The following is a 17,152-nucleotide window of genomic DNA, read 5'->3' as shown; positions in this document are numbered from 1 at the left end:
ATGAGATAAATAAATCAATTTAATTGCAAATTTCTGTTTTTAAAGTTATACAACTTGTATAACTCTAAGTGGATTGTAAAAATTTTATAATGTATATTGTAATACCACTAAAAATATGATAGAAAGATTAGAGCCAAAAAGCCAATAGATAAATTAAAATGGAATTCTAAAAATATTAACATAATCTAAAATGAGGCAGGAAGAAAAAAAATAGAAATACAAAAAACAGAGAAAATAAACCAAGAAAAAAGAATAAAATGGTAACCTAAAGTGAACCCTATCAATAAGTACATTAACTATTAACTAACTAAACACTCCAATTAAAAGGCAGAGTATCAGCGTACATAGAAAGAAAGATCCAACTATATGTTGCCTATAAAAATGCACTTTAGATAGAACCGAAAAATGGCGGCGGAGTGAACGGAGCTACACAGACCGTATCCCAGAACCAAACTGGAATTACAACTATAACACAGACAAATCGATGGGAAAAACCAACAGAAAAGCAGCTTGGAGGACCATACAACGGGAGACACTGACTCCATCCCGGTAGGCTTGCGAAGGCGCAAGACGGGGCTGGGAGCCCAGGGTCGGCAGCTCGGCAGCTCGGCAGCGGCCTCAGCTGTAAGCGGCGCCCTCGGGTTACACTCCCAGGCGGCCCCACAGCGCAGCCGGGACAGAGGCTGAAACAGCCACAGCCACTCACCTTGGGCTCTGGCGGAGGGAGGGCGGACTGGACTGGAACTGTGTCGGGACACTCGGGGATTTGGAGGGCGCTCAGAGCTTTGGCTGAGTGCAGCCACTCAGGACTGTGGCCACATTGCTCCTTCCCAGGGCTCTGGGGAGAGGCAGCAGCCCCTCCCTCGGAGATCCAACCCCACCCTGTGGGCCATTGAAATGCAAATTGAGGCTCACTAACAACCAGCATCTGCCCCACCCTCGTGAAAGCCCCTTGGCTGAGCACCAGAGGGAGTTTTTCAATCAACTGACAACCCAAAACTCATCAATTAACCTAGACTGCTAGCCTCCAGGCAAAAAGCTAGAGGATAACAGTACAGTTCCGGGGCTGGCAACTTTAACCAGGAAAGTAAGACTTGACAGTGGTGTTCAACGTGGGCCCTCCCTCGCCCATCTAAACACAGGAGAGGGAGCCACAAACAGCAGAACACCAACACCCACAGGGAGAACTTGACAGGCTCCAAAGCCCACAGTGATAGCCAAAATGGTGAAACACAGAAACAGAAGCCAAATGAAAGAGCAAGACACCTCCACCGAAGATGAGATCAATGTGGAGCAATTAGGCATGTTAACAGAACTAGAATTCAGAGCCATGATCTTGAGGAAGCTGAACAGCATGAGTAAGGACATAGAGACACTGAAAATAAGCCAAATGGAAATTAAAAACCAACAAGAAGAGATAAAAAATGACATAGCCGAAATGAAAAACACATTGGAAGGTTTAAAAAGCAGAGTAGGGGAAGCTGAGGACCGGATCAGTGAATTAGAAGACAGGGTAGAAAAAATCAACCAATCAGAAAAACAAAAGGAAAAAACTATTAAAAAACAGGAAGACAGCTTAAGAGAACTATGGGACAACTGGAAACGTAATAATATTCGCATCATAGGAGTCCCCGAAGAAGAAGAAAATGAGCAAGGGATAGAGAATATATTAAAAAAAATAGTGAGAGAAAACTTCCCTAATTTGGTGAAGGAAGAAGGCATTCAAGTTCAAGAAGCACAGAGAGTCCCAAGTAAGAAGAACCCAAACAGGCCCACACCAAGACACATAGTAATTAAAATGCCACAAATTAAAGACAAAGAGAGAATCCTAAAAGCAGCAAGAGATAAGCAACAGGTTACCTACAAAGGGAACCCCATAAGGCTCTCAGCTGACTTCTCACAAGAAACACTACAGGCCAGAAGAGAATGGCATGAAGTAATCAAAGTCATGAAAAACAAGAATCTGAACCCAAGACTACTCTACCCAGCAAGGCTATCATTCAAAATAGAAGATCAAATAAAGAGCTTCCCAGACAAAAAAAGGCTAAGGGAATACATTAGCACCAAACCAGCACTGCAAGAAATGTTAAAAGGACTGTGCTGTAATTAGCAGTAGAAATGGGAAGAAAAATAGAACCACACTAAACAAAAATGGCAATAAATAAGTACATATCAATAATCACCTTAAACGTAAATGGACTGAATGCTCCCATAAAGAGACACAGAGTAGCTGATTGGATAAGAAAGCATGACTCATCTATAAGTTGTTTACAAGAGACCCACCTCTCAACAAAAGACCCACATAGGTTGAAAGTGAAGGGATGGAAAAAAATTTTCCAAGCAAATGGAAAGCAAAAAAAAGCTGGGGTAGCAATTCTCATATCTGATCAAATAGATTTCAAAATGAAGACCATAACTAGAGACAAAGACGGCCACTACATAACATTGAAAGGATCTATCCAACAGGAATATATAACCTTGATAAACATATATACACCCAATATAGGAGCACCAAAATATATTAAAAATCTTCTGGAGGACTTCCAAGGAGAAATCAACAACAATACAATCATAGCAGGGGACTTCAACACCCCGTTGACAGCACTGGATAGATCCTCTAGGCAAAAAATTAGCAAGGAAACAGAGACTCTAAAAGAAGCACTAGACCAAATGGATTTAATAGATATCTACACAGAATTACACCCCAAAACTACAGAATACACATTCTTCTCAAGTGCACATGGGACATTCTCAAAGATAGACCACATGATAGGACACAAACTAAATCTCTACAAGTTCAAGAAGATTGAAATCATATCAAGCATCTTCTCAGATCACAATGGCATGAAACTAGAAATCAATTGCAACAAGAACATGCAAAGACATTTCAACACATGGAGGCTAAATAGCATGTTATTAAACAATGAATGGGTCACCGAGGAGATCAAGGAAGAAATTAAAAACTTCCTGGAAACCAATGAATATGAACACACAACAACACAAAATCTATGGGATGCAGCGAAAGCAGTTCTGAGAGGGAAGTTCATAGCACTACCGGCCTACCTCAAAAAACAAGAAAAATTTCTAATTGACTGTCTAACCTCACAACTTAAAGAATTAGAAAGCAAATAAAAAGAGCAAGTAGAAGGAAGGAAATAGTAAAGATCAGAGCAGAAATAAATGACATAGAGACCAAAAAAACAATTCAAAGGATCAATGAAACAAAGAGCTGGTTTTTTGAAAAGATAAACAAGATTGATGGACCCTTAGCTAGACTCACCAAGAAACAAAGAGAGAGAACCCAAATACACAAAATCAGAAATGAAAGAGGAGAAGTAACAACCAACACCACGGAAATACAAAAGATCGTTAACAACTACTATGAACAACTATATGGCAACAAATTCGACAATCTAAGCGAAATGGACAAATTTCTAGAAACACACAGTCTCCCAAAACTATTCCCGGAAGAGATAGAAAACTTGAACAGACCAATAACAACTAAGGAAATTGAAGAGGTAATCAAGACTCTCCCAGCAAACAAAAGCCCAGGCCCAGATGGTTTCACGGGGGAGTTTTACCGAACATTCAAAAAAGAACTAACACCCATTCTCCTCAAACTATTTCAAAAAACTCAAGAAGAAGGAAGACTTCCAAACACCTTCTATGAGGCCAGCATAATTCTAATTCCAAAACCAGAAAAAGACACTACGAAGAAAGAAAACTACAGGCCAATATCCCTGATGAACATAGACGCCAAAATCCTGAACAAAATATTAGCAAATCGGATCCAGAAATACATCAAAAAAATTATTCACCATGACCAAGTGGGATTCATTCCAGGGATGCAAGGCTGGTACAATATTCGCAAATCAATAAACGTGATACACCACATAAACAAAATGAAGAATAAAAACCACATGATCATATCAATAGATGCTGAAAAAGCATTCGACAAAATCCAGCATCCATTTCTGATAAAAACGCTCAGCAATGTAGGAATAGAGGGATCATATCTCGACATAATAAAGGCCATATATGAAAGACCTACAGCCAACATCATACTCAATGGGCAGAAACTAAAAACATTTCCATTAAGAACAGGAACAAGACAGGGATGTCCACTTTCGCCACTCTTATTTAACATTGTACTGGAAGTCTTAGCCACAGCAATCAGACATGAAGAAAAAATTAAAGGGATCCAAATTGGAAAGGAGAAAGTGAAACTGTCATTATTTGCAGATGACATGATATTGTACATAGAAAACCCTAAAGACTCCATCAAAAATCTATTAGACTTAATAAATGAATTTGGCAAAGTAGCAGGATACAAAATTAACATGAAGAAATCGACGGCATTCTTGTACATCAATGATGAACTCACAGAAAGAGAAACTGAAAAAACAATCCCATTTACCATCGCTCCAAAAAAATTACGATACCTAGGAATAAACTTAACCAAAGAAGTAAAGGACCTATTTGCAGAAAACTACAGGTCATTGAAAAAAGAAATAGAGGAAGATATAAAAAAGTGGAAGCACATACCCTGTTCATGGATTGGAAGAATTAACATAATTAAAATGTCCATACTACCCAAAGCAATCTATAGATTCAATGCAATCCCCATCAAAATACCAACGACATATTTCATAGAACTAGAACAAATACTTCAAAAGTTCATATGGAACCAAAAAAAGACCCCGAATAGCCACAGCAATCTTGAAAAAGAAGAACAAAGTAGGTGGGATCACAATACCAGATATCAGGTTATACTACAAAGCGACTGTAACTAAAACAGCCTGGTACTGGCACAAGAATAGGCATATAGACCAGTGGAACAGAACTGAAAACCCAGAAATGGACCCAAGGCAATACGCTCAATTAATATTTGATAAAGGTGGCAAGAGCATACAATGGAGTAAAGACAGCCTCTTTAATAAATGGTGTTGGGAAAATTGGACAGCTACATGCAAAAAAATGAAACTAGACCATCAACTTACACCATACACAAAAATAAACTCAAAATGGATAAAAGACTTAAATGTGACCCGTGAATCCATAAAAATTCTAGAAGAAAACGTAGGCAACAAAATTTCGGACATCATACGGAGCAGAATTTTCACTGATACATCACCTAAGGCAACAGAAATAAAGGAAAAATGAACACATGGGACTACATCAAACTAAAAAGCTTCTGCACAGCAAAAGAAACAATCATCAAAATGGAAAGGCAACCCACTGTATGGGAGAACATCATTACAATGATGTATCAGATAAGGGGTTAATTTCCAATATATATAGAGTGCTCATACAACTCCACAAAAGGAAGACAAAGAACCCAATTAAAAAATGGGCAGAGGAGCTGAATAGACACCTCTCCAAACAGGACATACAAATGGCCAAGAGACATATGAAGAAAGGCTCAACATCACTAATCATCAGAGAGATGCAAATTAAAACAACAATGAGGTATCACCTCACACCTGTCAGAATGGCCGCCATCAACAAATCATCAAACAACAAGTGTTGGCGAGGGTGTGGAGAAAAGGAGACTCTAATACACTGCTGGTGGGAATGCAGACTGGTGCAGCCACTATGGAAAACAATATGGTGCTACCTCAAAAAATTAAAAATTGAACTTCCATTTGACCCAGTGATCCCACTGCTGGGAATATACCCTAAGAAGCCTGAAACACCAATCAGGAAGAATATATGTACCCCCATGTTCATAGCAGCACTATTTACAATAGCTAAGATCTGGAAACAGCCCAAGTGCCCACCAGTAGACGAATGGATAAAAAAGCTGTGGTACATATACACAATGGAGTACTATGCAACTGTAAGAAAGAAAGATCTCTTATCCTTTGAGACGACATGGAGGGACCTGGAAAGTATTATCCTAAGTGAAAGAAGCCAAGCAGAAAAAGACAAATACCACATGATCTCACTTATATACAGAATATAATGAACATAACAGTCTGAGGAATACAGTAGACCCAGACACATGGAAGTAGGGCACATACCGACATCCCTCAGAAGAGGGCATGGGGGGTGGGGGGGTGGGAAGAGATAAACCACAGAACTTATATGCATGTATGCATGACCAATGGACATGGACAACTAAGCCGGGGACAGGGTGGAGGGGAGGTGGGGTGGGGTGGGGGGTGCCAATGGGGTAAAAAGGTAAAATATCTGTAACAAAAAAATAAAAATTCATAAAAAAATAAAAAAAAATAAAAAAATAAAAATTACATATATCAAAAAAAAAAAAAATGCACTTTAAATACAAAGACTCAAACAGGTTGAAAGTAAATGAAAAAAGATGTCCCATACAATCACCATAAGAAAACTATAATGATTGCACTGATACAAGATTAAGTAGACATTAAGAAAAACAATATTGCCAGAGATAAACAGAAATATCTCAATGTGAAAATAAGATACTCATCAGGAAGATATAACAATCATTTATGAATGTATACACCTAATTACAAAGTGTAAGATACACAAAGCAATATTTAACAGAATTAAAGGAAGGATTCAATAGCAACTGATAAAACTGGACAAAATGTCAAGTCAGGCCATCAATAATCTAAACACTATCAACTACCATAATTGATATTTATAGAACACTATATCCAATAACTTACAAAATGAATGCTCTTTTCAAGTGCAAATAATATGTGCACCAGTATTCAACATATCCTGGGCCATAACACAATAAACTTTAAATGACTGAAATCACACAGATATATTCAGACACACATACACACATTCATCCTTACACATTCTCTCTGGGTTTGTCCTGACCTCCTTTGAACACCTATTGATAATGACACAAGACACTGGTCCATGGTAGAAGGGAAGCTGCAGGTGAATCAGAACATAGATCATCTGCTATGACAAGCCAAGAATTGATGGCAAATATAAAAACTTTGGATAAGTATGCAATTTTTTCTAAGTGGAATACTATAAATTTCTAATTAAATATTAGTCACTACCCAGATGAGACCATGTAGAAAATATAAGAATACTCTCCCAACTTTCTGTTGAAACATCTATTTTGTCTTTTACAGAATTCCTCATGGAAATCTGAAGTTCTCTTCCAACAACCAAACTTGCCCCATGAAAATGTTCTAATCAACATGACACAGTAACCTGGTAGTTGAGGCCGTCCCAGGTTTTTCGCAACTGTAACTGATCTTCAGTCAGCTCATCCAGATTCCTTTTCATCAACAGGATGTCCAAAACTGGTTTTTTTCCTTCACTGAAGGACTCCAAAAAGGACAGCAGGCCCTACAATTAGAAGAATATTTTAAAGACTGAAATGTTTAAATTTGTTTACAAAATGTAACCTGCAGTTATAAGGTCCATAGCTATAGGTTATATTTAAATTTTTACCTAGATAAAGGTAAAATTCCCTAAATTCAGGATCCCTTCACTGACCCAGTTTTTCTTCAGTGCACCCTGATAATTCAGGTGCTGGCATAGTGACATAGGTCGCAGACTGGTCTCACGTCAGTACTATTGGATTTCTACTGGAATGGAGAGGCAAGGACACTCAGCTCTAAAGGACAAGTCAGGATGCCACATGAAAAATGTGAGTTTGTTTGTCCTTCCCAAATATGTACTCACAAAAAAATGAGAGAAAGTGAGAATTACATGACAGCAGTCATCATGTATAAATGGTTTTTGAGGTGCTTATGATTAACTAAGTTTGAACCAATTCTTCTCAAGTGATTTCATACAGACTAGAAAAGACTTTGTCTAGCCTAGCCAGTGTGGCTCAGTGGTTGAGTGCTGACCCATGCACCAAGAGGTTGCCGGTTCGATTCCCAGTCAGGACACATGCCCAGATTGTGGACCCAATCCCCAGCAGGGGTGGGGCATGCAGAAGGCAGCTAATCGATGTTCTCTTTCATCGATGTTTCTATCTTTCTCTCTCCCTCTCCCTTCCTCTCTAACATCAATAAAGAAAAAAAAAAACTTTGTCTCTGCCCTAAAATTTTTAATAAAAAAACTTTTCTTGGTTCATATTTGTGTGAAATACTGATGCATTAGTCATCAATTCCATAAAACATTATCTACCATTATTGGCAGTATTTTAAATTAAATTTTATGAGCAAACTGAAGAAAATTTATTTATTTATTTACTTATTTATTTAAATATGTTTTTATTGATTTTTTTTTTTTAGAGAGAGAGGAACGGAGAGATAGAAACATCAATGTGCACTCCTCCTACTGGGGACTGAGCCCACAACCCAGGCATGTGCCCTGACTAGGAATCAAACCGGGACCTTTCAGTCCATGGGACGACCCTCAATCCACTGAGCCACACCAGTCAGGCATGGGATAATTATTTTAATTTTTTCTGATATTTATTAACTTCATAAAGCCTTTTAGTTAAAGCTGAATTGGGCCCTGTCAGCGGTTAGAGCGCTGGCCTGCGGTCCAGAGAGATCCGGGTTTGGTTCCCGCTAAGGGCACGTACCTTGGCTACAGTTTGTTCCCGGCCCTGGTTTGGTCGTGCGGGTGGCAGCCACTCCATGTGTCCGTTTCACATCGATGTTTCTCTCTCTGTCTCTCTCTCTCCCTCCCTCTCCCTCTCTCCCTCCTTCCCTCCTTCTCTCCCTCCCACTCTATCTGAACAAAAAAATGGAAAAAATGTCCTCAGGTGAGGATATAAAAATAAAAATTAAAAAAGCTGAATCGGTGGTAGATTAGTAAATCAAAGACATGAGAGAGCAAAGGACTTCACTGGACGCTGCGCATCCTGTCAATGAACAACGTAGCAGAGTGAAGAGGGAAAAAGAACAAGAAGTCTGCGCAGTCAGACGGAAGAAAGGTGAGAATGTCTGAGCCCTTCCTTCCCCAATGGCTCCAAACCAAAAAGGATGGTGTGGTGGGCAGGTCACACAATCCACTGAATGTCAGTGTTGGAAAGGCTGGATTGATCCAACTTCCTCACTTAACAGAGAGAGAAATGGAGGCCTGGAGGGGCCAAGTGCTATGTAGGGACATAAGAGCATCTCCGCCTTACTCAGGAGTAGAACTGGGGAGCACAGAGTTACAGGGACAGTGGGCTCTAAGAAAACAGGACTGTGGAACCTTCACTTTGGTTCCTGTTGGTAATTGTAGGATGGCCCCATTCCCGATTTCCTGACTTTTCTTTCATTCATTACTCATTCTAGAAAGCATGTTCTGCTCTAGACCAGGGATTGGAAGTTTTTTACTGTAGAGGCGAGAGAGTAAATATCTTCAGCTTTGTGGACCAATGGTCTTGGTAACAACTATTCTACTCTGGCATTGTAGCATGAAAACAGCCACAGACAATCCTTTAATGGTCGTGGCAATCTTCCAATAACACTGTATTTACAAAAACAGGTGGTGGGGTCCACAGACCAGTTTGCCAATCTTCGCTCTCTAGACCTTGCTACTCAAGCCCTGGCCAGTGTGGTTCAGTGGGGGCATGTGCAGGAGGCAACCAATCGATGTGTCTCTCTCATATCGATATTTCTCTCGCCTCCATCCCCCACCCCCCATCCCCACCCCACTCTCTCTAAAAATCAATGGGAAAAATATCCTCAGGTGAGGATTAACAACAAAAATAAATAAATAAAACCTTGCTACTCAAAGTACTCTTGAACCCAGCAGCATCAGTACCACCTGAGAGCTTATTAAAAATGCAGAATCTCAGGCCCACCCCCAGAACCACTGAATTTGAATGTGCATTTTAATAAGATCCCCCAGGTGATTCATACGCACATTAAAATTTGAAAGTCTTAGCCCTGGCCGGATTGGCTCAGCAGGTTAGAGCGGATAGAGTGTCGACCTGCGGTCCAGAGACCCAGGTTCAGTTCCCGCTAAGGGCTTGTACCTCAGTTGCAGTTTGTCCCCAGCCCTGGTTGGGTCGTGAGGGAGGCAGCCACTCCATGTGTCCCTTTCATGTCAATGTTTCTCTCTTTCTCTCTCCCTCCCACTCTATCTGAACAAAAAATGGAAAAACGTCCTCAAGTGAGGATTAAAAAAAAAAAAAAAAATTTGAAAGTCTTAGAATTCAGCCTTAAAACTTGTTAACTTAGTATTTAAATAATTAACTCTGAAAGATTTTTTCTAAAAACAGACTAAAAACATCCTTTACTCCATAAAAGTAAACTACAAATACATGGGCATTTAAAGACATACTTGGCATTAATAATAGTAATACCTGCTGATGAGAATTAAATGAGTTAATATATTTTTAAAAAACAAACATCATACTTACTTCATACTTTTTACAGTAAGTCTCATTTTCTGAATCCCTTAGTATCTTCTGCAGTTTTTCCTTTTGTAGAGTTAACCAGACCATGGCATCTTTCATCTTCTCCTGAAATTCACACACGCACACACACGCACACACAGGCACACGCATTTAAAACTCTATACTAAATGGACTTGGTTGTTTTTTTTTTTAACAATAAAATGAACAACTTCAAATATCAGCGAAATACTGCAATCAGTACACACCAGTGATTCATTGTGCCAAAGAGAAGATCTGCTTGTTAACATAACACCTTAAATTTTAAAATGAACTGAAACTAGCATCTGAAGATTATATGCTAAAACAAAAACAAAACAAAACATAGCAAACAAGCCCCCTATTTTTTTCTGCCTTATCCATTTCCCTTGTTCTTCAGTTTTAGAGAACACTATTCTATGTTACTTATTTATAATAGGGATTTGAGAATACTGCTTTCCAACTGAGGGGAGTCAAACTTTTGCCACCCCAAAATATGCCTTATGTCATATTGATTTTAAGCTGGTTAATAAGAAACAAGATCCAGAAAGAACCTTTGACTCTCCCACTTACCTGTCTAAAGGATTCAGATAGGAAAACCTGTTCAAAGGAAGAACTCATCACCTTAGCATCACCACAAAAAGTAAATGTAGCAGACAGAAAAAAATCTAGCAAAGCCTGTTTGTTAGACTCCCCTCTGTATCCCATTGTTTCTGGGTGGCCCAGCAAGAACTGTTTACCATACATTTGCTCTTTTACCTCTACCCATAAATTGCCTGCCTTCCTTGAATATGCCAGTCCCCTCCCTCCCTCTCCTTTCTCCAGAATGGCATAAATGGTGTAAAAAGTCAAAGGAAAAAAGTGAATAATTAAATGGCAATCTGATGGTAATTCAAAAGTATCTCAACAAATAAGAATTAAGAGTAGAACACAATGCTTCCACTTTTATGAACTACATAATTCAATTTATATAGAAATAAAGAACAGGTAAAATAGAAATATGGTAAAATGAGATTGTGGTGATGGTTGCACAACCTTGTCAATATGCTAAAAATCATTGAATTGTAATTTTACATGGTTTAATTTTATGGTATGTAAATCGTACCTCAATAAAGCTGTTAAAAATTAGAATAAACATGTTGCAGGAGTGAAGGGAACCAGGTTTGCTAAAGTAATTGTGGTGATAGAGAAATGCATTAGCCTCAGAAGCTACTGAGGTGGTTCACTCTATCTTAATACAGTATAAAAAAATAAAAAAAAATTAGAATAAACAAAAATTTGATAGTGCTAGAATTTTTAAAAGCCTGCTAATTTAATTTGTACCATATAGGGTCTATCTAAAGTTCCTTTAGGTAATTCAGCAAAGTTTAATAAATTACCACTTTCAACTTAAGAACAGACAAGAGCATTTGAGATCTTGCTCCCTGATACTTGTTGTCAGTTTGGCACAAGTAAACTCTTATAAAAGTTAACCAAAAAAAAAAAAAGCCTGAAAAAACTAAACTATAGTGAAAGAAACTGGAATACTGGTTGCATGGGTGGGGACTACAGACAGGAAAGAGGCACTGTGGAACATTCTGGGTAATAGAAATGTATTACATCACAATTGAAGTAAGGTTTATGCTGTATATGCATTTGTCAAGACCCCTAAAACTGCACATTTAAGTTCTATAAGCAAATTTTACCTCAATTTAAAAAATTAAACCATTAGTAGGGTATGACAAACATAAGCTTGATTTGTACTTATAGACATACCTTGGCTTTATCTCCAGTCGCAGGTGCATCCTTTGAATACTGAAGAAACTGTGCCACGTAGGTCATGATTGACTTTTCGTCAGGACTGACAACATCCACATCTGCAAGATATGCCACACTATCACTAAGATATAGAAGTGATTTACTGTAATTAATACTCAAGAACAGGCTATGTCATACCAGCCCTGAAATGAACCGAAGTAGTCAACCAGCCAGGCAACCTCTGGTCACTCGCCCTTGCTCTGAAACCGCAGTGGCGAAGAGTCAAACAGCCAGCTCAGTCCTGGCAGCTGAACAGGCACAGCCTCAGTGACTACTATGCATATGGTATGCAGGAGAGCGCAGCAGGGAGAGAGGGTGGAAAGGAGAAAAGAAAGCCTTCCTCTTTCCAGAGACACAGTACAGAAACTCCGCCAGGAGTACAGAAACATAAAGCAGCTGGAATCCTGACACACTCGTCTCAGCATGTACTCGGCAATGCTTCTCCAAAAGTATGCACCATAAGAAAGACTTGCTCAAGACATCCGCAAGATTTTAATCATTCATTCACGGAGCAAATATATTCACTGAAAGCCTTCTATGGGCCAACTTCTGTGTTGCATTGACAGAACCCATGGTGAAATAAATTTGGAAAATGCTGAATTAAACAAAAATTGGAAAAAAAAAATTATAAATTCTTTAAGTGCAGAACTTCCTCAGACATATAATAAGTTAGGTAGGTCACAAAATCACAATGAAAGAATTGCAATATGTCACAGACAAAAGGAACAAATAATTTTGGGATGTCTTTTGGTATGTTCCCAAAACAATCAATGAAGATTATTAAAAAAAAAAAAAAATCTTCTGTTTATTAATTCAGTTAAACTCAATTCAATAAATATTTATAGTGAGCCAACAAATGCAAGTCCAAGAAGGGCCTACTGTACAGCTCAGTCCTTCCATCCCTTTAATCACTCATCGAGCAGATGACAGACACTGGAGTAGATGCCAGGAGCCTTAAGACATCTTCCCTTCAAGGAGCTTCCAGTTAGGAGAAAAACAAACAGCAAACACTGCACACTATACAAAGACCCAACGAGTACACTCAGTCAGCTAAAGGAGAAAGTAAGTCTAATTTCTAGACAAACAATAAAATTCAAGGCAATAAGCATATAAATATCAAGAGATACATAAAATAATGATATTGGCTTAACTATTTTTTTTTTTTTTATCCTCACCCGAGGACATTTTTCCATTTTTTGTTCAGATAGAGTGGGAGGGAGAGAGAGGAAGAGAGAGAGAGAAAAAGAAACATCGATGTGACAGGGACACATTGAGTGGCTGCCACCCGCACAACCCAACCAGGGCTGGGGACAAACTGCAACCGAGGTACGTGCCCTTAGTGGGAACCGAACCCGGGGTCTCTCTGAGCCGCAGGCTGATGCTCCAACCACTGAGCCAAACCGGCCAGGGCTTAACTAGCTATATTTTAATTCATTCTATATGAAGCTATGCATAATGATTAAATGTTTTAACAAAATTGTGTCAAAAGATAATTCTCATTCAAATATGACTATGGTATTTGGTTTGCATAAATAATCATGATATATTTCACATTCTTTATCTATTATTTAAGCTATTTAAAATGAATTATGGGCAATCATTCACAGAGTAGAAATTTGTTTTTATTATATTAGCTATTTTATTAATTGTCTAGTTATTTTCACACATTAAAATAGACAACAAATTTTGTACTAATAATAAAGATTTGGAGACTCGTCCTGGCCGGTTTGGCTCAGCACGTGATCTCACTTATTTGTGCAATATGATGAACAGGGAGGGCTGATGAACGAAGAGGACCCAGAGACATAGAAAAGAGTATGGTTCAGACTGACAAACCTCAGAGTAGGGGGGTGGGGGGAATGGATGAGATGAACCAAAGAACTTATATGCATAACCAATGGACATAGACAATAATGCTGGGGCGGGGGGGTCTAGGGGGGAAAAAGGGAGAAACATCTGTAACAAATATAATTAGTGAAAATTGAAGAGAAAAAATATTAATAATAAAAACAAGAAAAGAGCCCAGCGGTATGGCTCAGTGGTTGAGCACTGACCCATGCATCAAGAGGTCACCAGTTAAATTCTTGGTCAGGGCACAGCCCAGGTTATGGGCCGAATCCCCAGTGGGGGGCATGCAGGAGGTGGCCAATCGGTATTCTCTCTCATTGATGTTTCTGTCTCTCTCTCCCTCTCCCGTCCTCTCTCTCTAAAAATCGACGACGACGAAGAAGAAGAAGAAGAAGAAGAAGAAGAAGAAGGGAAAGAGAGAGAGAGAGAGAGAGAGAGAGAGAGAGAGAGAGAGAGAGAGAGAGAGAAAGAAGAAAGAAAGAAAGAAAGAAAGAAAGAAAGAAAGAAAGAAAGAAAGAAAGAAAGAAAGAAAGAAAGAAAGAAAAAGAAAGAAAGAAGCAAGCCAGGATCTGAGAGAAAAAGTTAAGAATTAATAACAAGCAACATGGGACCAGACTAATGGCAAATCTGATATATAGGGAAATGGAATCCTTGTGAACGTAGAAATATCACCTAATTCAACTCCTAAAAACAAATGAAGTCCAAAAAGGCTAAGTATCCATAGCAATGAGCACACCGTTCTCCAGTAGAAGGAACCAGGGGTCATTAGAGAAGTGGCTGACCCCAGGACTAGGGTAGAAAATACACAAGATAAGCTCAGAGAACCTGACAGTGCTAAAAAGTAAGTACATGCCCCAAAACAAACAAGCAAACACCACATTAATGAAGATGTGTCAAAAGAGCACAGGATACTATTAAAAGAGATCCCAATGACCAAAACTTTGAGGTTTAAAATTTTTTTTTTTAATTTGAGCAATAAAGTGGTATTCGATACAACCCAAAGTATAAAATATCCATGAGTCCATACTGATATAAATAAATGGTTAATAAATAAATAAATGGAGAACAGACAAACCTCCTGTGCAGAATTCCAAGTAACTTTAGATAACCTGCCTTCAAGGAAGGCGAATATAACTGTCCAGAGTATGGGCTGCACACAGAGACGTCCACATAAAGAGTACAGTACAGAGAGGAAGCAAAGAGTAACTGAAGTTAACTAACTGGCAGAAATTCTTAATTTCACAAAATGTAGTAAAGAGTTTACGTTAGACTCTCCAGGACTAAAAGATTATGCTGTCCTGTTTGCTTCTATATAGATACTAATATTTTTAAATCAACTTCACACCTGACATTGTTTTAAAAAAAGAAGCTTCTTTACCTTCTGGTTCCAGCAATTTGGGAATTTTTAATTCTTGTTCTGCAATTCTGAAGGCCTCTCTCAGATTGTCTTTGTTGGATCTATGTTTCACACTCTTCATGTCAATCAGGTCTGGTCGCAAGGCATGAATGACAGCCAAAAAAGCCATCCCATTTCTCCAGCTTGACTTAAAATCGGTCACACTGACAGACTCATGCCTATCACAAGAGGACAAAAACATGATACATACTATTTAAAAGAACATATCAATACAACCCCACTCTCTTCAACAGTAATTAAAACAAATTTGAGTGAATCAAATAAATCATAACTCATCCTGGGAAAATGATTTATCTTAATCTTGTGGTCTAATTGAAGTTAAATGCCAAGTTTGATGAGGCTGACAATACTCCAGAACATTGGTTCTCAAAGTGTGGCCCCTGGACCAGCAACAGCAGCAATACCTAGGCTGCAAATGCTAGAAATGCAAATTCTCAGGCCCCACCCCAGACCTACTGAGTCAACTCTAGAGGTGGACCTGAAGTCTGTGTCTTTCAAAGCCCGCCAAGTGACAACGATACTCAAGTTTAACGCTCCTCACTCAACAATCTGTTGGCTCAGGACTGACTTTGAACCTCTACATATAGTTAAGTTCCTGTCACAAGGGGAAACAATTTTCCTCCTCAATGGAACAAATTAAATGATATATTATGGCAAAACAGTGGCCAATAGCTCACTGGATACATAGACCTTGTCACTCCTCTGCTTAAAACTGGTCATCAGCCCTGGCCGATTTGGCTCAGCAGTTAAGGTGTCGATACAAGAACTCTTCAGTTCAGTTTCGGTCCCTGGCCGCAGTTGGGGTTGTGCGGGAGGCAGGCTATTGATGTGTCTCTCTCACATCGATGTTTCCACCTCCCACCCCTCACTCCATCTGAAAATAAGTGGAAAATATCTTTGGGTGAGGATTTAAAAAAAACAAAACTGGTCATCGCAGATGAATGGTTAAACAAAATGTAGTGTATACATACACTGGAATATTATTCAGCCCTCAAAAGGAAGGACATTCTGACACATGCTACAATATGAATAAACTTTGTAGGTATTATGCTGGTGAAATAAGCCAGTTACAAAAGGACAAATACTTTATAATTCTACTCATTTAAGGTACTTAAAATAGTGAAGTTCATAGATTCAAAAAGTAGACCGCTGGTTGCCAAAGGTTGAGGAGAGGGAGAAATGGGGAAGTTGCTTAATAGATAAAAGAGTTTTAGTTTAGCAAGATGAAAAAAGTTTAGAGCTAGACAGTGGTCATGGTTGCACAACAATGTACTTATTGCCACTAAACTATACATTTCAAATAGTAAATCTTAAAAAACATATTTTAAAAATAAATCTCTTTTCTGCTTAAAAAAAATGGTAAATCTTATGTGTATTTCACCACAATAACAAAATTGGGGGGGGGGTGGCATTGTAGTTTGTCATTGTATGTAAAACACCATCTCTCACTTGGGCCCACAAAGCTTTACAAGCTCTTGCCCTGCCTCCCTCTCCCGCCTTTGTCTCTCCCCTTCCTTACAATGTGTTAGCCACACCGGCCTCATTCCTGTTTTTCAATAATCATGCTCTTTTGTTTTGGAGGCGGGCATTTGATAAATGTATGTGTGTGTGTGTTTCAATTATAGTTTATATTCAATATTATTTTGTATTCGTTTCAGGTGTACAGCACAGAGGTTAGACAATCATACACTTTACAAAAGTGTTCCCCCTGATATTTCCAGTACCCTAATGACACCATACATAGTTTTTACAATCTCATTGCCTATATTTCCTATGCTGTACTTTATATCCCCAAAGTCATGCTCTTTTTAACC

The 17,152-nt window shown here is 38.7% G+C and overlaps 1 protein-coding gene and 1 pseudogene across 1 annotated transcript in view; one reads left to right on the top strand and one right to left on the bottom strand.

Moving 5' to 3' along the window:
- Nucleotides 1–17,152, bottom strand: part of SYNE2 (spectrin repeat containing nuclear envelope protein 2) — a 288,966-nt gene that overhangs the window by 225,240 nt on the left and 46,574 nt on the right. Inside the window, exons 9-12 of the mRNA XM_036246314.1 lie at nt 15,300–15,496; nt 12,032–12,132; nt 10,265–10,366; nt 7,159–7,296 (exon numbers count right to left, since the gene is read on the bottom strand). Of these exons, the coding sequence (XP_036102207.1) occupies nt 7,159–7,296; nt 10,265–10,366; nt 12,032–12,132; nt 15,300–15,496 (538 nt within the window). The remainder of the gene's footprint in view (nt 1–7,158; nt 7,297–10,264; nt 10,367–12,031; nt 12,133–15,299; nt 15,497–17,152) is intronic.
- On the top strand, nt 11,369–11,519 carry LOC118622177 (annotated as a pseudogene).

Source organism: Molossus molossus, unplaced genomic scaffold (assembly GCF_014108415.1).
Source record: "Molossus molossus isolate mMolMol1 unplaced genomic scaffold, mMolMol1.p scaffold_m16_p_1, whole genome shotgun sequence".
NCBI classification, from domain to species: domain Eukaryota; kingdom Metazoa; phylum Chordata; class Mammalia; order Chiroptera; family Molossidae; genus Molossus; species Molossus molossus.
The sequence above is the reverse complement of the archived record's forward strand: the minus strand, read 5'-3'. Positions and strand labels throughout refer to the sequence as shown.